Source organism: Nannospalax galili, unplaced genomic scaffold, assembly GCF_000622305.1.
Source record: "Nannospalax galili isolate Female #2095 unplaced genomic scaffold, S.galili_v1.0 scaffold684, whole genome shotgun sequence".
Classification (NCBI taxonomy): Eukaryota; Metazoa; Chordata; class Mammalia; order Rodentia; family Spalacidae; genus Nannospalax; species Nannospalax galili.
Genome location: NW_008351729.1, coordinates 324,173 through 345,687, shown reverse-complemented (window position 1 = coordinate 345,687; position 21,515 = coordinate 324,173). Strand labels below are relative to the sequence as shown.

General features: G+C 47.4%; 1 protein-coding gene across 1 annotated transcript in view; it reads right to left on the bottom strand.

Moving 5' to 3' along the window:
* Nucleotides 1-21,515, bottom strand: part of Ccdc6 (coiled-coil domain containing 6) — a 112,659-nt gene that overhangs the window by 22,297 nt on the left and 68,847 nt on the right. Inside the window, exons 3-5 of the mRNA XM_008848778.2 lie at nt 16,866-16,994; nt 3,755-3,858; nt 1,266-1,426 (exon numbers count right to left, since the gene is read on the bottom strand). Coding sequence (XP_008847000.1) covers nt 1,266-1,426; nt 3,755-3,858; nt 16,866-16,994 — 394 coding nt within the window. The remainder of the gene's footprint in view (nt 1-1,265; nt 1,427-3,754; nt 3,859-16,865; nt 16,995-21,515) is intronic.

Genomic DNA, 21,515 nt, shown 5'->3' with positions numbered 1-21,515 from the left:
CCCGAGGACAGACAGACCCCCCCCCCGCCCCCCCCCCCGAAAAAAAAATATGCAGAGGGGTCTCACCAAGGGTTCAGAAACCCAGGGTCACTGATTTCCAACTCAACATCTTGGCCTTTTCTAAAATATTAAGTATAAATTCAAAAAGCATTCATTCTTCAAACACCATGCACAAATGTCAAGCTAAGATTAAATTCAGTAGCGAGGAAGGCAAACACTCTCCTCCCCTCCCTTAATAGCCTTAATACCCCAACACTGCAGAGAGCTCGCCTGCCCTGGTCTGGTTAGCACAGTCTGAGAGGATGTGACTTTAGACTGTGACTTGGTGTGATGATCAGTGTTCACTGTCAGCTTGACACGATCTAGCCACCCGGAGAAGGGCCTCTGGGAACTTCATCTTCACTACACTCACAGTGTACTCTGGCGCACCGGGGTGGGAAGCACCAGTCCCTGCCAGTTTTCTTTAAGGGTGTGGCCTGATAGGTCAACCTCGCTCCAGTGGATGGCCCCATCCCCAGGAGAATATGGGCAGTCCCAACTCAGTGAGTTATTAAAAATAAACAAAAGAGGACAGGAAGTTGGGGGGGGAGATGCAGGGGATGGATCTGAGAGAGGAGTGAGAAATGAACATGATCAAAATACAATGTACGAAATTCTCAAAGAATTCATAAAAATTAGGGCTGGAGAGATTCCTCAGAGGTTAAAAGCACTGGCTGCTCTTGCAGAGGACCTGGGTTTGATTCCTCGCACCTATATGGTGGCTAAGAACCATTTGTAACTCCAGTTCCAGGGGATTCAACACCCTTTTCTGACCTCTGTGGGCAATGCACAACATGGTTGCACTTATATACATGTGAGCAATACACTTACGCTCATTTAAATATTTAAGTAAATATTTAAAATCTAGATATAGTTTTAAAGACAAAGTCAACTGAGCACTGGTATGCATCAATCCACCATGCCCCGCTCTAGACCATGAGCACAATGTGACCAGTCCTCAAGCCCCTGCCTCAGTGGACCTGGACTGTGAGCTAATAACCCCACTGCCATAGCAACAGAAGACAGACACCTGGGATTCTGCTGTTTCCCTCCTGAAATGACCAGAACCATCCTCTGGAAGCACCTACATTGATGGTCCTCCCCCACAAAATCTCCTTTTCAGAACACATGCTCCAGGATGACGTGAATCTGTGCAATTCAGTGAGCACAGGTAACAAGGCAGGTTTGGTACACATAAACAAACGGCCGGAAGGCTGGGCACATACGCTGCAGCTGTGCAGCTCTCAGCTGCTGCTTCAGCCGCTCCACTTCATTCTTCAGAAACCTGATGTGCCGCATCATGTTTTCCGGGGAATCGATCTCCATGGAGATATCTCTAGGCGATGGTGGGGCAGAGACAGGCTGGTCTAATTTCTCCTGCAGGATTCTTCATAGAAAAGGAAGACAATCCAACAATGAACAACAGCCTCTAAAAGACTAAACAACATGTTGGCTAAGGGCTGTTTAAAAGCAAGCTGGTGTCTGTGGAATCCGTAGGACTGCTGGACTACTCTGCCTGTCTGATGGCCACTCCTGGTCACCCTTACCAGCTCTTATCAAGGTCAAAAAGGGTAGTGTCGTCCCCCGCAGCTGCGCATGTGTGTAAGTAGAGTGCATGCATGTCACAGAGGACAATGCAGGTGTCAACCCTTCCCTTCCACACTGTGACAGCGAGAGCTTCTGGGGACTCCATCTCCACCTCCTGTCTCACCATAGGGGCGCACTGGAATTACAGACATGCACGACCCTGTCCAACTTCACATGGGTTCTGTGGATCTGAACTCAGGTCTTTACCTGTGCAGCAAGTGCTGTTCCCACTGAGTCATTGCCCCTTTGAATGACCACGGGCAGGTAAGCACAACTGAAAGTCTACTGAACGCTCGTTTCTGAGTCTTATACCTGGCATTCAGCAAACACTCAGACTTTGACTAAATGGTTGGCAAACTGATTTTAGGGGGTGAAGGGAATAAAATTCTGCTCATCATTTTGGCCAAACTTAGGAATGACTACAAATAGCCCTGGAGGATTTAGTCACTTAAAAACACTCAACATTGGGGCTGGAGAGATGGATCAGCAGTTAAGAGCACTGGCTGCTCTTGCAGAGAACCTGGATTTGGTTCCCAGCACCCACATGGCAACTCAAACTGTCATAAGGCTAGGTACAGGGGATCCAATGCCCTCTTCTGGCCTCCGTGGGCACTGCATGCATGGGTACACATAAAAACAAACCAATATATAAAAACACTCTACTTCTGAAATTTTGCCTTGTAAAACTTGTGTGAATGCTAGCTTAGGAATGGACCAATGATAAAATGTTGGAAACCAAACCAAGTCAAAATTTTTGGTTGGTAACTGGTGGTCCTCTTCTCTACCAATTACTGCTAGGGTGAAACACAAACATCTGCTTGCTATTCACGGTGTTTTACCTACAAAATGCCTGTTTCGTGTTGCTTATCTCAGTAACGTGGTGTCATAACATAAAACCTCCAGCTGCCTTGTGGAAAGTCCGGCTGACTGGAACAGCTCTCTAATCCCCTTCAATAAGCAGCTGAGGTTGATTGTTAATTGTTTCCCTATGAGTTTGTCCAAGTGCAAATTGAATTATTGGTAGACTTGTAACCTGACCCTGGAGAAAATGAACACATGCATATTACAGTGGACCCTATATTGTTGTATAAAATAGGTCCTCATAACTCAGTTTATTAACACTGCTAATATAGTGCTGACTCAATTACTTGAGCATGTCTTGTAGATGTATCTAATTTCCACTTTTCTTAAAGCTCTGTGGTACGTCTGTAATTTATAAATTTATTAAGAGAACTCAAAACAACTTATGAACATGCCTCCAAACCAAAGTCTCAAAGCAAAGGACTCTAGGTAGTAAATAAGATTCTGGTGTAGGGAATAAACAACTTCAAATGAAACCCACATTTATCTCCATATATACATCTCACACAATCTGCCTGCTGATCAACCCAAGGGCCAGACAGTGTCCTCCACGAGGGAGTTGGAACGTTTGATGGGACATTTCATAGTTAACATACAGGTATTAAATGTCTATAGGCATTTATTTACAGGAGACTTAAAAACAGATAATTTTTCTATTAATATCTTCTAATTCAGTAAATCCTTGAGATGTAAAAAAATTAATAGTGTGTGTGTGCGCGTGTGTGTCCCCTAACTTCTTTGGAAAGAACCACCCTTAAAAACTATCTGAAGGAGATCAATGGCACCATGAATAGTTCTGATGCGACCCTGTAATGACAAATGAAAAGAAATATTGTGAAACGAAGAGCCAAGAAAAGGGGACTAGCTGGAAGAGTTCAACATATATTTCTGTTGACAAGTTAGGATTGTGTGTGTGTCACCTAAGGAGTTAGAAGTGTCCCACTGTTAACCCTCCAGCCACAGCCGTAGAGTCCTCTGCACACACACAGCCATGGAGTCCTCTGCACACACACAGCCATGGAGTCCTCTGCACACACAGTCATGGAGTCCTCTGCACACACAGTCATGGAGTCCTCTGCACACACAGTCATGGAGTCCTCTGCACACACAGTCATGGAGTCCTCTGCACACACACAGCCATGGAGTCCTCTGCACACGCACAGCCATGGAGTCCTCTGTGCACGCACGCACGCACGCACGCACGCACGCACGCGCGCGCGCGCACACACACACACACACACACACCCAGGACCAGCACTGAACTCACCGTTTTTCGGCCTCCAGCTTGTCCATCCTTTTCCACAGCCGATTGACCAGGGCCTCTTGCTCTTGTTCCAAGGTGTTTTCAAGGTCAATCTTCTCCCGTCTCAACTAAAGGAAAGGAAACAATTCTACTGAGACTGGCAGGCACTGGACTTCGTTGATGGGCTTTGCCCGAGGCATTAAGGTCCCCTCACTTGGAGAAACTGAAGACATAGCCAGTGTGCATCTGACTCTTATGTCACTGAAAGTCAGGTGCACACTTTTAATCCCAGCACTCCAGAGGCAGAGGCCAAAGCAGAGGCAGGTAGATCTCTGAGATGAAGGCCAGCCTGGTCTACATAGCAAGTTTCAGACCAGCTGGGGCTACAAGGAGACCCTGTCTCAAAAAGACCAAAAAAAAAGCCACTGAAAAAGTCACGGCAGGTGTGTTCCCAGAGGTGGTGAATCCCCCTCCTGCTGCCATTTTACTTAGGGCACATGGACAGTTTTCCTCTGACGGAAACTAGATGTTCTGTTTCCCTCTGCACCAGAACTTTTCTAGATCTGTTCCTCAGTCCAAGTGTAACAATACCACAACACATACATTTCTATGTAAAAAACTTGCAAAGCTCTGCAAACAGTTCTATACACTGGTTAATGGATGCACATAAATACATTCTAATATTGAAAACAAGACCCAGAATGCTAAACATTGAGTCACCACACTGTTTACTGTGAGGATTCAGAAAGGGGAGATTTGGTTTGGGGGAAGATATGTAATTGGAAAAGGAATCCCAAACTGCATTCTATTCTGTAAGACGAAGCAAATGTGAGAAATTCACAGAATCAATCAATACTGAGCATTACTCAAGCAACATCAAGGTCAGACCCCAGGTAATGGAGCTGCAACACTGTACCAAGGACTCAGAATCCTTTGCCCTCACAAAACTTCACTGTAGCGCTTATCAAGAAAGAAATGAAGCTGATCTTGGTGGTGGCGCACACCATAATCCCAGCACTTGGGAGGAGAGGCAGGCAGATCTCTGTGAGTTCGAGGCCACCCTGGTCTAAATACCAAGTTCCAGGCCAGCTGGGGCTACAGGGACAAAACATACAAACTAACGAAACAAAGATGAATGTGTAAAGGAAAATGACTGGACGCCAGATTACAGTACTTCCTATAACTACAGAGCACTTCTGCAAGACAGAAGTCAACCCACAGTCAATGACCTCTGTAATCAGACCTCGTCCCCTACCTCCCTCCCCCATCACCCCTTCCCCCTTTCTCCCTTTCCTCCTCCCCCAAAGGCACTAGCCCAAGGTAGTTATGATCATAAACTTTGAGTCAAATATCTGAGTTCAAATCCCAGATCCAGCAATAGCTAATTTTAAGTCTGGGGAAATTCCTAGACAGGACTTCATCTGTAAAGGGTAATCAGTGTCTGGTAGACCATGAGTCTGAAGTGACTTAACTCAGGAAAACCATGGATAACGAGCACTTAGAATCTTGGGCTCAGCATCTGTGGGGGTCCCTGGGTAACCAGCACTCAGGGTCTGAGGTCGGGGAATGAGAGTATGAGGCTATCCTGAGCTATATAGGGAAACCCTGTCTCAAAAAATGAAATGAGGGGACTGGAGAGATGGCTCTGCAGTTAAGAGCACTGGCTCCTCTTGCAGAGGACTGGGCTTCAATTCCCAGCACCCACATAGCAGCTAACAATCGTCCATAACTCCAGCTCCAGGGGATCCGATGCCCTCTTCTGATCTCCTCAGGCACTGCATGACATGGGTGCACTTACACACATGCAGGCAATACACTCATACACATAAAATAAAAAAAATTTTAATGAAATGAAACAAAATTAAAATAAAACAAAACAAAGTAAGAACTCTGACGCATGCGGTGAAGGGAAACGAATGCTTAGTGAGAACCTCAGTCGTGATATCAAGTGCAGCTGTGGGATTAATTCTGGCTTCCTAGTCTTTCCAGCCAATTTGCAAAGCTTTAACGACCATTTCATCAACACTAATGCAGGAAAATATATTCTGAACTCCAAACATCAAACCCTCAAAACTTCCAAATCTTTCCAGCCAATTTGCAAAGCTTTAACGACCATTTCATCAACACTAATGCAGGAAAATATATTCTGAACTCCAAACATCAAACCCTCAAAATATGGAAAACAGCCAGTCAGAACTGAGACATTTACTGATCTAGGCATAAAAAAGGAGACTAAACGAAGGCCTCCCAACGAGAACAGACACCAAGTTTGTTATAAGACATGGCTTAAAAAGCACTACAGGGACCCTGGGGGCCAGTGAGATGGTTCAGTGATAAAGGTGCTTGCTGCCAAGCATGACAACTGGAGTTTGATCCCCAGGACCCGCATAGGAGAGAACTGATGTCGCTAAGCCGTCCTCAGATCTCGACGCATGGGCGATCTCCCTCAAAAAAATGTAAGTTCAAAAAACTAAAAAAGTGCAAAGGAGGTGGGGAGCAGCTCAGTGGGTAAACCATTTACGATGCAAGAATGAGGATCTGGATCCCCAGCATCTACATGGAAAGCTGGGCAGGCATGGAGGTGCACCTGCGATCCCAGGGTTCACAGGTAAAGGCAGGAGGAGACCGGGGCAAGTTGGCCAGTCTGAAGAGCCAAGCTGAACTGCAGATGTAGCGAGACCTTGCTCAGGAAACAAAGTGGGGCACGATCGAGGAAGACACCGGAGGCTTCCAGGTGCTGCGATCCCAGGGTTCACAGGTAAAGGCAGGAGGAGACCGGGGCAAGTTGGCTAGTCTGAAGAGCCAAGCTGGCAAACTGCAGATGTAGCGAGACCTTGCTCAGGAAACAAAGTGGGGCGCGATCGAGGAAGACACCGGAGGCTTCCAGGTGCATGTCTGCTCCTGCCCTGAACCCTAAGATTCTCAGCCCCGTGGCCAATAATAGTATTTTAGAACACGAATCTCATCTCTCCTCTGCTCAGAGCCCACAGCTCTTGGGGCTCTTGCCCTGTACCTCACTCCTTTTCCAAGCCCAACTATGCAAAGATACCTCACACTGTAGCCCTGAGCCAGCACTCAAAGGGAAAGGCCTCCACTGGATCTCAAGCTGCACCTCTGGGCCTCCTTTCCAGCCATGCAAAGAAGGTAACAGTACCTACCTAGTAAAAGTTTCATAAGTACTAAACAAAATAACCTATCATCTCTGGTCCTTCACACAAAGATGCGAACCAGGTGTGGCAGTCCACGCCAGTGATCCCAACACCCTAGAGCTGGAGGCAGGAGGATTAGAAGTTCAAGGTCAACCACAGCCACATAGTGAGTTCGAGGCCAGCCTGGGCTACATGAGACCCTATCTCAAAAGGATGCAAAAAGAGGGTGCTCTAGATTTTGACTGTCATCATCCATGGGACTGGGTAACCTCAGCTCCTTGCCTCCTCCTCCAGGTCCCTTTAAGCCCCACAGTTGGTATTCAGTAGCACTTGAGAGCTAGCCTGGGCCAAAGAGCAGGGAGTGAGAAATGGGCTGTGAGCCAGGATTGTCAAACTGCTCAGCGTCCAGCCAAAAAGCAACTCTGGGCTCTCTCACTTGGAAATGGGAACAGCGTGCTCTGGGGTGTGGGTAGGGTGGAGGGACTAAGCCTTGATATACAACTAGCAGAATTCAGCAGGCCCTGGATTAACAGTGATCAGCCCCTCAGCCAGGTGATGCACAGGCTGACCTGAGTGTGGCCCCCACTAGGAACCAGGATGCAAATACCAGGGAGCAGGGAGTGCCCAGGCCTTGACCTTTGCCTCTTCCTTCCTCTATGTATGTCACAGAGAAAAACTCATTGTGTGCACCTGTTCCCCGTCTACTGCCTGGGAAGCATGTGTGAAAATCCCAATGCAGGGTCAAGTGCAGCTCCACGTGGACATGGGGGGCCCAGGGAGCATTGAGAAGAGCCGGGATTTAGTAAGGGGTGTGCCTGTGGTCCTCAAGGGGTCAGAGACAGTAATCAGGAAAAGAAGATGCCAATCTTTCTAAAGATGAGGGAGCTGGAGTTGTGGCTCCGTTGGTAGAGTGCTTGTCATGTGTGCCCAAAGTCCTGGGTTCAATCCCCAGTGTTGTGTAAATGGGGCATGGCGTGGCACAGGTCTGTAACCCCAACATTCCTCAACACTCAGGAAGTGGAAGCCAGAGGATCAGCAATTCAAGGTCATCCTCAGCTACATAGTGAGTTAAAGGAAGGCCTGGGGTATAAAAAAAAAAAAAAAAAAAAAAAAAAAAAAAAAAGGCAGAGAAATGGTTTCTGGCCGGACCTCCTCACTTTGACATCAATGCATTATTACGCTAATTTGCATGCTGGTTAATAATTTTCCAGGATCTTCTCTCTTCTTTTTAAACCAAACAATTTCCAATGATGGGAAGCAGGCTTAAAAGCACTGGGTATATAGCCTTTAGTTACATAAAAAATTCAGCGGAGGGGCTAAAAGATGGCCCAGCGGTTAAGAGAGCTTTTTGCTCTTCTAGAGGATTCCAATACCTACATCAGGCGGCTCACAACCATCTGTACTCTAACTCCAGGAGATCCAACACTCTCCTGGCCTCTTTGGACACTCACATACACACGGCAGATACAAATACAAAATAAAATACAATAAAAAAATAAAAGGGACACTGGAGAGATGGCGCACTGGTTAAGAGCACTTATTCTCGCAGAGGACGTGGGTTTTGTTCCCAGCCACCCACATAGCAACTCACAATTGCATATAACTCCAGCTCTGGAGAATCCAATGTCCTCTTCTGGCCTCCTGAGCACTCACACACACATGCACATACACACGCATATGCATACACACAGGTAGACACACAAACACACACACACGAATTAAAAAAAAATTTAAACACGAAAAATAACTCAGACAAGAGGTCCTTAGGAGAGAAATCACATCTATAGCATACAGTCACATGAGTTCAGTATCAAATACGTTTTTACATGTGTTTATTTGGGGGTGGGGAATGGTATGGGGGTCAGAGGACAACTTGCAGGAGGTCGTTCTCTCTTGCCAACATGTAAGTTCCAGGCATCAAACTCAGGTCACCAAGCTTGATGGCAAACTCTCTTAGCCAGTGAGCCTTAACAATGTTCTTCACAATTATGAAACTGAAGAAACTTCGAGATACATCCAAATTGGAAGTTTCCATGAAAAAAACGAATCATTAGCCGGGAGTGGTGGCGCATGCCTGTAGTCCCAGTACTTGGGAGGCAGAGGCAGGCAGATCGCTGTGAGTTCAAGGCCAGCCTGGTCTACATAGTGAGTTCCAGGACAGCTGGGGCTATAGGGAGACCCTGTCTCAAAAAAAAAAAAAAAAAAAAAAAAAAAAAAAAAAGGAATTATTCCTCATTTCTTGTCATTGCTAATTCACGGAGCTTCCTTGTGTGGTGATGCTGAATTTACCGAGTCACTCATTTGTTTCCTACATCTGCTCTGCCAAGGAGAATGACTGAGCACTTCACAAGATGAACAACTAGGAAAGCCTCGCTCGAGTCCCTTCCTTTTTAAGGTCTCGACCTTCAGGGTGTGAGTAGGCTGTGGACAGAGCTAGACAGAGATCAGGTGCCCCCTCTCCTACCCAGGACAGACACTGTGAAGCTAACCCTTCCATCACATAATGCCACCCGTGCAAGCTGATGCGTGTGGAAATGTCACCTGATGATATAAAATAAGGTCAAACAGAATGGCCCACAGTTGAGTTTTGTATGTGATTGAACTGAAGCACACAGGGCGCGGGGGGGGGGGGGGGGGGGTCCTGCCACACGCTGCAGTGCAGGACACACATCCATCTCCTATCTCCACTTAGAGACCTCTCAGGGCCTCTCAGTTGACTTGACCACATCCCAGCAGCTCCGTATCACAGAACAAATGAAATTACAGAGAACTGTGAGGCATCATGGGAGAAGGGACTGAGCCTAGTTTGCCTGTCTCCAGGCCACCAAAGCCCAATTATTCATCAGTGGTGGCTGGACGTTTCTTTCCCACTTCTCCTGAAGCAGGAACTGCTGTGGCTAAACTCTGAAACAAGTGAAACACCCTGCAGGATCTGCTGTGATCCAATGCCGGCCGGCCGCTCTGCAAAGCTGAAGATGATACACACACCATTGCTTCAGCAGAGAGAGGGAAGAGAGAAGCGCCATGAGCAGCAGACGGGGCGTGTGTGCGTGTCGCTCAGGCTGTGCATCCGCATTCTCACTCATTTTTGTACTTGTTTTACAAATTTTCTTGTGAAAACGAGATTATATTTACAATGCAAATGCTGCATTTGACAAAAGTTCGGAAACTCCATGATTTGAGATTGGTGTTTGAAACTGTTTCAAAGCCTGCATGGAGGTCGTAAGATTTTATCTTCTTCATGCAAGGAAATGATCTAGGAAGTTATTCTTCCTGCTTTCAGAAAGGCACACGGAACACAGCACACACCCAGCAGACGCCGTCGCTTTCTTCAGATCCCTCCTGCCCCGGAACCTGCAAGGCAGCGGTCTGCACTCAGGGACGCCCAGCCAGACACTGTCTTGTCTTCACATCTGTAGATTTAAGAAATTCCTTGTTCTCCAACCACACAAAGATAGGACAAAGACAGAACTTCAACACGGGCTGGCGATTCGCCCTGTGTCAATCACAAGGACACGCCGACCAGGTGGTGGCCAGGCAGCCGCTGAAGGAAGCTGGTGGACTCACGCTACAAGCATGAGCGTTGGTCACTAAATGCTGAGGGGCTATCGGTTTGGTTTGTATGGTGAACCGATACTTTCTACATGACTTAACTGGCATCTTCTAACACAAAAGCCACTGTTCCAGGAGCTGGAAACCTTCAACTTCCTCTTCCTTCTGACAGAATTTAAAATGTGCTAAACATTTCTCTGCTTCATTTTTTAAAAAATGAACAATCATAAATCTAGGACAGGGACTGGTAAAGATGAGGGAGGATGGGGCTGACAGGAAGAAGCTGGTAGTGAGGAGGGATCAGCAATAAGGATGGGAAGGGGCTAAGAGGCTATGGGGCAGAGAGTAATGAGAATGCATTCTAGGCATATATGCAATTGCCAAATTAATCAATAAATGAAAATGAATTCTTGTCCTGAGGACTCAGACTCAGCATGCCAAACTCGGCCTGTCTGGTTTTCTGCAACAGTAAAGGGCTGAGGACCTGGGATGTTTGGGTCACTTGGCACTGTCCCTGGAAGCTAAGGTCTTGTTAAGCCCCCCTCCCTGCTATGACTAGTGACTGAGGTGAGGCACCCTTAACACTGAAGCCTGGCTGACCCTTGGGACAGATGCACAACTCATAGTCACGACACACTTCTGCCCTCAAAAATCACACTGCGGGGTCCATCTCTCTCCAGGGCTCTGAGGAAGAGGAGGGATCCATTCCCATCTTCACCAGTGTCTCTGTTCTCAGCATCACTGTGTGGTTCCCATAGCCACCTTGGGCTGCCTGACTCTTGGTACATTCCTGCTTCCCTGAATGAGGCTGGACTCTTGACGTCTCCAGGCGGTGGGCCTTTCTGTTTGGCCTCAGTCCCCATGTAGCTTTTGGTCTTCTGCTGCTAGGGGCTGAGTCCCTCCACTATGGGACCCTGCCCAGCACTGCCTTCACTGCTGACCATGGTGCTGCCATCCTGGAACAGGCTCCAGGCTGGGAACCTTTTGTCATCTTTCTTGGGAGACTCAATGACACACAGCAGTCACAAGATAAAGATGTGACTTCACGCAGGATCACACCATCCAATTACCTGAACTGAGGCACAGGCAAAAATTCCAAGTTCTAAATGTTGTTGCTGTCACCCAAGAAAATGTGAATACCAAGTAAGAAGCTCAGTGACCACCTGCTTGAGCAAAAACCTCCCAGGAAGGATTCTCAGGCAATGGCGGCCAGCATTTGTTGAAGAAGTCTCTAAGGGCACTAAAGGCATGTGCGCCAGACTAATCCAGCTTATTAGACTAATCCAGCTTAGTACTGTGTACAGCAAAGACCTCCCCAATTTCTACTATTCCAACACGCTCTCATCCAGCTGCTAATGAATTATCTTTTGGCATTAAGTATTTAGAACATGAAATAAATCCCAAATAAACTCTTAGGACCTTAAGCAGGCTGTCTGGATAGGATAGATGGAGAGTTCCCAGAAGTCCAGAGAAAGAGTACTGCCTCTGTTTCCTCAACAGCTAGGCCTCTCCTCAGTGCAGAACACAGCCTGAGGACGTGGCCCTGGCCTGCCGTTCACTAGCTGTGCCCTGGACAGCGCTTGGGATCTCTCCGATTTTCATCTCAGAGAAAGGATCACGACGGTGTAGGCCACTGACAGGTCAAACTTGTTTGTCATCCAGAAACAATTCCTAAAAGCCCTGTCCTTTGCAGAAAGTTCTGGACAGGTGAAAGAGGAAGGAGAGGTTGTACCACAAATTCTGGAAGTATAGTTGATGCCCCTACTCCTAACCCTCCTCGTGACCCCTACTGTCTGAGGTCCCCACAAGGTCTGAGGACAGCAGTCACCCACCCAACATCAGGGCCTTTCAACTTTAAAACTATGAATCCACACGCTGCAAAGCCTTTAGTCCAGAAACCTTACACAGACTGTTGCCTTCCCCAGGTTCTGTGTCTAAGAGAGGGAAAAAACAAAACAAAAGCCATCTGCTTGTTAACATGCGACAAGGAAAGCCTAACTACTAACATGATCAATGGCAGCAGAGGCCTCATAGTGGGCGAGGTAGGTGAGGCCTCCTGAGGGCGGACAGTAAGGCACAAATCAAGGCCAGGCAAGTTCTGCCCTATAGAGAACAGGAAGGGGGTGGAGAGATGGCTCAGTGGTTAAGAACACTGGTTGTCCTTGAAGAAGACAAAGTTCGAATCCCAGCACCCACATGGCAGCTAACGACTGTCTGTAAATCCAGTTCCAGGGGATCCAACAGCCTCTTCTGACCTGTGCAGGCACTGCACTACATGGGTGCACTTACCTACATGCAGGCAATACATGCATACACATTAAATAATAAATAAAATTAAAAAAAAAAACTTTAGTCCAAGCTGCGCCTTCAAATAAACACATTATAGCCAGGACGAGCCTCTGTAAGAAGGCCTTGTTTTAGCAACCCACTAAGCATGAAGTATGATTTAATAATTTTCTCAACAATTTTAAATAGTTATCATGTGACCCGTAATTTTTGCTACTACATACGAGGCCACACAAGTGGTTTCTAAAACTACTCATAAATGTTTGTAAAACATTATTCACAACAATCAAAAGCTAGAAACAACCCAAATGTCCATCAGATGAGTGGATAAATAAGACGTGGTATAACCACATACAGCCCTAATTTGACCATAAAGAGGAGAGCAGTGCGGAGACACGCAGCCACGTGAATAAATACATTATGCCACCAGAAGCAGCAGTCATGAAAAGCCGCATGCCGCCTGATGCTACTGGGATGGAAATGGCCAGAACAGAAGACGTGCAGTAGGCAGAGCAGTGCTTGCGGGGGTGGGAGGGGCAGGTGGAGGTGCAGGCTTTCTTCTCAATGTCACGGAAGTGACGAAAACTGTAGTGATGGGCGCACAGCTGCGAATACACTAGGTGAGCTATGTAATCTGTGAGTTATATCTCAATAGGAGAGAGAGTGTGTGTGTGTGTGTGGAGTATGTGCGGTGTGTGTGGAGTGTGTCTATGTGGTGTGTGGTATGTGTGTGGAGTTGTGTGTGCGTGTGCAGTGTGTGAGGAGTGTGTGTGTGGTGTATGTGTGTGTATATGTGTGGTCTGTGGAGTGTGTGTGGCGGGGTGTGGGGTGTGGTATGTGTGTGGAGTTGTGTGTGTGCGTGCGCAGTGTGTGAGGAGTGTGTTTGGTGTGTGTGGTGTATGTGTGTGTATATGTGTGGTCTGTGGAGTGTGTGTGGGGGGGTGTGGTGTGTGGTATGTGTGTGTTGTGTGTGTGTGTGCGCAGTGTGTGAGGAGTGTGTGTGGTATGTGTGGTGTGTGTGGTGTATGTGTGGGGTGTGTATGTGGGGTGTGGTGTGTGTGTCTGTGTATCAGGATAGATCACTGTAAAAGATATGCGTGTGTGTATGTGTGGCGTGTGTGTGGAGTGTGTGAGTGTGTGTATACGAAAGAGACAGAGAGAGAGAGAATGCAACCACTAGTTAAAACATTAAGCAGGGCTGAGCATGGTGTTGTATGCCTTTAATCCCAGCAGCCCAGAGGCAGAGGCAGAGGCAGGTGGATCTTTGTGAGTTCAAGGCCAGCCTGGTCTACATAGCAAGTTCCACGTCAGCTGGGGTTACAGGCAGACCCTGTCTTTAAAACCCCCCAAAAAAATTTTTTTTAAAAGAGGGGGGTTGCTGGAGCTCAGGTGCAGAGTTCTTGCTAGTATGTACGAGGCCCTGGGCTTGATCCCTGGGTTTGAAACTTGCGTGTGGTGTGGTGGTATGCACCTGTAACACTTTCTCTCAGTAGGAGGACCAGAAGTTCAAGGTCCTCTCCGCTATACAGTGAATTTGAGGTCAGCTTGAGTGATGTGAGACCCTGTCTCAAAAACAACAAGAGAGGCTGGAGAGCTGGCTCACAGTTAAGAGCCCTGGCTGCTTTTGCGGAAGACTCAGGTTTGGTTTCCGGCACTCACATGGTGGCTAACAGCCATCTAAAACTCCAGTTCCAGGGGAATCCAATGCCCTCTTCTGACCTCTGCAGACACTGCACGACATGGGTGCACCTACATACATGCAGGCAACACACTCACATAAAATAAAATAACAAATGAGCAGAGGAGCCGGGTATGAACGCATCGCGTCAGGCCCCGAACTCCCCTGTGCTGTCTTCTGACAGCCAACGACAGCTTTCCAGGCCTGTGCCCAAAGCAATCCTTAAGGACAAGGCTGACAAAACTATGACGCATGTGGGGCTCTGGGGCTCACAGAACACTTCCCTGCAACTACATGGAAACGTGCTTTACTGTATGACTAAAGTGCATGCCTTTGCTTTTGTGACGATAACATGCCATGCACAGCACACCACAGCACATACTGTGTAACACGATGTTCAACTACAACACAGTGCTTCACATAACACAGACCAGGACTCTGGGAAGGCCACAGGGCTGCTCAGGACACACACACAGAAACTCAAGAGAAACACACGTTTCTATGGGAGAAAAACTACCAAACACTGACTAAAATTACACAATGTTCAATTTCTCCACTTTAATTAAAATACAGTCTTGACATACTTTGTCTCGGGCTTACCTCCAGCACAAGGCTCCCTTGTGGAAACCTCTTTCCTAGTAAGCCTGGAAGTTCATAAAGTCATTCACATGGTGGACAGAATGTGCGTCTGGACTCCTCTTTAAAGGGATTCAGTTACTGAAGCCTGCAGCGTCCTGAGCCTGTCCAGCAGTGGTTCCCTTCCCTCCCAGGGCCTGTGAGGTCACAGCCCTTTCCTGCTGATGCTAGTTCACCATCTCCACCTTGTGGCCACAACTGAAGCCTGGGGAGGGAGCCACAGCCTGTGGGCACACACTAGGCAGAAGCTGCTAAAATATTGGCAACCAGGATCATACAGGCTACGACCCAGGGAAATCTGCACACCAACAACACAGAGCATTCTGCCAGGCTGCTTGGTTCGCTTTCAGGTAAAGTACTGATGCCCAGTACTTGCATCTGGGACTTAAATAAGAATGCTCAAAGGTTTAACCTGAGGAAAACGGGAATGTTTGTCTATCCTGGGACACTTTCCAGCTTTAATCTACAGCAGGTGAACACTGGAGCAGAATGCTTTCATATGGGGGAAGGGAATGGTCTAAACTTATATACTGTACCTAAACTTGAAAGCTGAATGTAGAGATAAGGCACTCTAGAGATAGATGGCAGATGGACAGAGATAGATGATATAGACGATCAATGCCTATACCTATCTACCATCATCTATCAGAAGATATCAGATATATATCAGGCATAGCCATATATATAAAATAAACGACGCTTGAAAACTGGATTTTCATTTTGTTTTACATGGAAGAAATGAAGAGTTTTACAGACACCATACAGTTCAGCAAAACCCAATACCAGCTCTTCCTCTAATACCTCTGTGTAGGATGATTTGTGACTAACAGGATGACAAGTCATTATTGGCTGAGAACACGCTCCACCCCATCCCAATTCCAACTCAGGCAAACTTGAGCTGGAGTGCTGGGTGAACGAATCAGCATAGGGAGCGACGACAGACAAGATGTGGATGAGGGAGCGACCAGGGCACTGGCCGGAGAGCCTCAGCTGAATCGCCCTTCGCAGTCAGGGGCCGCTGACCAAGAGCAGGGTGACCTACTCCACGTGATCTTTCCTCCATGGTGGCCCGCACAGCCACACACCATCAGAGGCCTTCTATCAATTATCTTAGGGCAAATGTAATTTCAGGGTACTGAATGAGAAAGGGCATCAAGTTCACAAGGCCAGGGCCACCTGGGACAGCAGTCTGACACACCAGCCCAAATGAGACAATGACAGCAGCCACAGCTGTGTGTGACAAGAACCATTCTGGACTCCCAAGGCAGGTCCAGAGACAAACAACCACATCAGGGTGTCAGACAAATGGATCCTGTGCTTCGACGTACCACCTGTTGTCCTCTCCAGTATGCCCTTCCTGAATTCGGTCTTTGCTGTTCTGCTTACAAAAGGAGAACTGGGGCTCAGAGACGTGAGCAAAGCTAACTGAAGGTCATGCAAGTCTAGCACTCCAGTACCTCAAGACGGTCAGCTGAGAAGTCTGTTCATGTAAGCAGACTGAAATTCCAAGAACAGAAATGGCACCACTTCTTCTAAAGAACTCTTTCAAGAAGCCCGTCCACAACAACCCTGTTGTAGGAACCTGCACACAAACTATCCCGTGGTGAAACATATCCTTCGCCTTTGCTTTGCAAAAAAGGAACCTGACATTTCCTGTTCTAAATCAAGGAGCTCGCAGCTTACCTCCTGAAAATTAACTGTGGTTCAAGAGAGAGAAGGCACATGGAAGGAACGGGGCTCTGTAGCCTTCCCAATGCTCAGACTGCAAGTGAGGTCCCCATGGAGGGAGGGAAGACCAGAAAGGTTGACTTGAGGGAGAGTGAGGGGGGCTCACCTGCTCCAAGGTGAGCTGCTTGGATATGGTGTCGTTCTCGAGCTTCTTAATCTTCTTCATCAGCTTGTTGACCTGAAACTCCTGCTCCTGCTCCAGATGCTGCTCCAGCTCCGCCTTCTCATGCTGCAACTGAACACGAAAGAGAACATGGGTGTGCGCATCAAGAAACTCCAATGCCACACGCACACCGGCTTCCCCAGGCCGGCTGCACTGACATTCCCCCTGTGTACACACCCTGAACACGAAAGAGAACATGGGTGTGCGCATCAAGAAACTCCAATGCCACATGCACACCGGCTTCCCCAGGCCGGCTGCACTGACATTCCCCCCTGTGTACACACGAGGACCTGGCAGCCTGCTTCTCACCACTCTGTTAAGCACAGGGCAACATACATAGGGCAAATAATCCCAAACCTTAATTAAACAGGTTTCAATTTCAAACCAAGTGAGTGGTTGTCTCTGTGGGAAGGAATCAGGACAGTGTGGGACGGGGGAAGAAAGGACACTTTCAACACACACTCCTCAGTCTCTTCAACATTCTACCTCATGAGTATAAACAGAGAAAATTTAAATTTTACTTCATTATTATTAGTGTGTATGTGTGTGTGTGCAACGTATGTGCACATGAATCCCACAGAGCGTGTGTGGGGTCCTTAAAAAGTCAGTTCTCTCTTTCCACTGAGGGATCCAGACTGAATTTATGCTTGTACAGCAAATGCTCTTACCCACTGAGCCATCTCGCCAGCCCCAGAAACTTTAAAAGCAGAAAACTTCACACTGTCAGTTATCAAATCAATTGCAATTTACTCAGATTTGCGTCATGTCTGCAGAAAGAGATGTCACAATCCCAAAATACACTCAGCAAATTATTCAGAATTATGCTATTTCCCAAGGTGCATGCAGGCTGGCGTTGTCAAAACACAGCACCATTAATTCTCTTTACATAATGAAATCGTGCATCACACCTCCTGCGTCTTTCCTGAAGAACCAAGAGGTACTTCTTATGTAAGTAATTAAAGGATAAGGCTACAATGTTATAAGTGTGTGGGAGGGACTTTGAAACAGAAAGGAAATAAGCCCAATGGGCGCAGGGCAGCCCAGGGATTCTCAGTAATGACTATGCATGACTTCCAACACCGGCACTTGGGGGCAGGTTGGTCCACAGGAGCCAGCACCATGTTTCAGAACCCAGGAGAGGCTGAGTAAAAGCTATTAAAAACACTGAAGCAAGCGAAGCTTAATTTTAGCATCAAAACCACTGGGCAGGACCCCATGTTCTGACAAGCACTCAAGACTGCCACGATCACCCCTATTTTATACATGACAGAACAGCTATTGGGCCTTGGATGATGTACCTGGAAAGGGAAGGTGCTTCGAGCCACATCCTGCTCTGACCCCTCAAGCCAGCACGTCTGGCCCCATACCTAAGCAAACCCAAGAGAGGCAAGACTGCCTTCAGACTCTGTCCCTCACATGTGCCTAGGACATGCCTGGCGTTCAGAGAGTCAAATGATTAAATCCAAGAAAAATGAGGCTAGCTGTGGCTCCCACCACCCCACCAGGGGAAGCTGTATCTCCTACGCACTCTGCAGGGTACAGTGGGTAAAGGAGAAACCTTGGCCCGGACACCCAAATGGCCACACCACCCTCTGCACATTTCATAGGATTTCTGCTGCTCTGAAAGCGAATACTCAGTTTAAAGGAACGTTTTCAATATAAGATAGTCTCTTACCACTGGAAACATTAACTGCTGCGTTCTCTCCAAAAGCAAGCTGGTCAACCTTGCAGGGACTCAGATCAGAAAGCAGATGCAAGGGGGTGCCCACACATTTATTTTTAGCTAGCTCTTTAAAACTCAGGTTCTGCAGGACTAAGTGGAGTGGACAGAGCACAGAAGGGCCGAGTGTCAGACCCCGAGTGGTAAGAGGTGCTGCTAAGGAGAAATACATAGATATGTCTTCAGCGAAGGCCGTTCTATAAGCCTCTGTGCTGCGTCTTCGTGTGGAGGTATGATGCTGGAGGCAGGTAACCTATGGCCAGAGTCAAGGAGGACTAGGGTGAAAATACTGTCTTCTGGACACGTGGTTCGAATGAGAATGTGCCCCCACAGTCTCCAAGTATTTGAACACTTTGTCCCCAGCTCTGTCTGGGGAGGGTTAGGAAGTGTGGCCCTGCTGGAGGAAGCATGTTACTGGGGGTGGGCTTGGCTATATCCCCTTTCAAGTCTGTCTGTTTTCTGTGCCTGCTTGAAGATGTGAGTGCTCACCACTCCGCTCTGGCCGCTCTGATGCCAATCCTCCCCCACCATCATGGTCTCCAATCCCTCTGGAACCATAAGCCCCCAAACTCTTCCTTTTTTAAGTTGCCTTGGTGATGGTGTTTTATCACAGCGACAGAAAGGTAAGTAATACAACATGGCAGGTCTGCTGCACTCATAAACTCACAGCGGCTGCGGCTACCTGCTCAGCACCAAGTCAGTCAATTAGTCTAGCCCAGAGGCAGGAAGGACGCACAAGCCCCCATCCCTAGCTGAAGAACGGTGGACAGGCGATGGCTTCTGGAGAAGGGAAGAGTCTGTTTTAAAGGTGTGGATCCTGGTGGGCTGACCACACTTCAGTGGACGGCCCCACAAACCCAGAAGACAGAAGAAGTTAGAAGACAGAGAGAGTGGACAAGGGACAAGAGGTTGGGAGGGTTATGGAGGTGAGGGTGGATCTGGGAGGAGTTAGGAGGCAGAGTGGGGGGTGAATATGATCAAAGTACATTGTATTAAATTCTCAGATTTTTAATGTAAAATGTTATCCATGCCTTGAAATAGATTACAGACATCAAGCCTCTCTCCAAGTTTAAAGACAAGGGGAACCCGAGTCTTAAAACTGTTAGGACATCTGTACTGAAGGTCTTCTAAATATAGCAACTGTGCTATTCTCTACACATTCCCAATTGGTGCCTTTTTAGTATTTATTTTATGTGTACTGCCTGCAAGTGTATAAGTATACCCGTGTCATGCCATACCCATGGAAGTCAGAAGAGGGCACTGGATTCCCCTAGAACTGGGGTCACAGATAGCTGTTAGTTGTTATGTGGGTGCTGGGAATTGAACCCAAGTCCTCTGCAAGAGCAGCCAGTGCTATTAACCACCGAGCCATCGCTCCAGCCCCAACTCTTGCCATTTTATTTGCTAGAAACTTCTCCTTTTCTTTCTTTAAAAAAAAAAAACAAGCCATTATTGCTTCTGCCCCCAGGTAAATTAAAATAAGAATGCAATCTAACACTGAAGACTTCTTGCCTAGTAAGCACAGCATTTATCACAGAATGTTAATCTGAAAACAGGGAGGGTCTTGCTGGCGTGCAGGGAAAGTCATATTTAGACAGATGGTCTAACGCCGTCAGTAACTGGTGAGCTATTTCCTCTAAGACTGCAGAGCGGAGCTAGTAACAAAGGCAATAAAAGCCCTGGCTTTCTGGAGGCTTCTTCCTCAGGAGCTATGCCCTAAGGAGAGGTGGATGATAAAGTTGTCGTCACCATGAAGCAGGCAAGATCCCCGGTCATACCAACCCACTTGGAAGCCATCAAGCTATCCTGCACCCTGCCTTTCCCGAAGAGTCACAGTTGTCATCGTCCCACAAAGAGACTTCCAAATGCAGTTCTGCCGTCAGATTCCCCTGCCACCTCAGGTGACAATTCAAGGCAGAGCATGGACCTTCTGAACGAGCGGAAACAGGAAAAGAAAACAGACAGGTGAACAGAAAGATCATTCCAAAAGGAGATTAGAGAGCACTAGAGACAGATCCTTCACCGCCAGAATTAAGTGACAGGTCTTAGGATGGACAAGGGGACGGAAGCAGTCATGGGGCAGGTGCCTAAGGAACTAGCGCCTGCGTCAAATAATGCGCCTGAGGGGGAAAATATCTATATAAATTATCTGTTTCAAGCCAATATGGGGTGAATATCCCCTCAACTGAAAATCCAAACTACTCTGAAATCTGAAACTATCTAAGCTCCAGCAACCCTCCTCCCCCAGGTGGAAAGCTTCATACCTGCCTTCATGTCAGTAAAACCATGGGTACACTGAATACTGTATCGAGCTGCCTTTAGGCTATGTATAATGTGCATACTATGTGTGCATGAAACTCCAGTGGACTTCATGTTTAGACTTGGGTACCCCATCCAGGATCTCATCATGTAAAAGCAAATATTCACATATCCTAAAATATCTCAAATTCCACATACTTCTGGTCCCAAGCACTTCACAGAAGGGCCGCTCAACTTGCCCCATGTTAACCCAAGCTCATGACGCCACAAACATAAAACCCTCCAGGGAGTGGCTAGGGAGATGGCTCCACAGTTAAGAGCACTGACTATTCTTGCAGAGGACCCATGTTCAATTCCCAGCACCCACATGGTGGCTACAAACTGTCCTTAGCTCCAGTTCCAGAGGAATCCGAAGCTCTCTTCTGACCTCCGTGGCACTGCACAACACGGGTGTGCTCAAATACATGCAGGCAATACACTCATACACATAAAATAAAAATAATAAAATATTTTTTAAAAAAACCTCCGGGTAACCCTGGTGCAGGCAGACCTGAGCCCCTATCAGAAATCAGCTCCAGGGTCCTCTCTCTCTCCAATATGGGCAAAATCCTCAA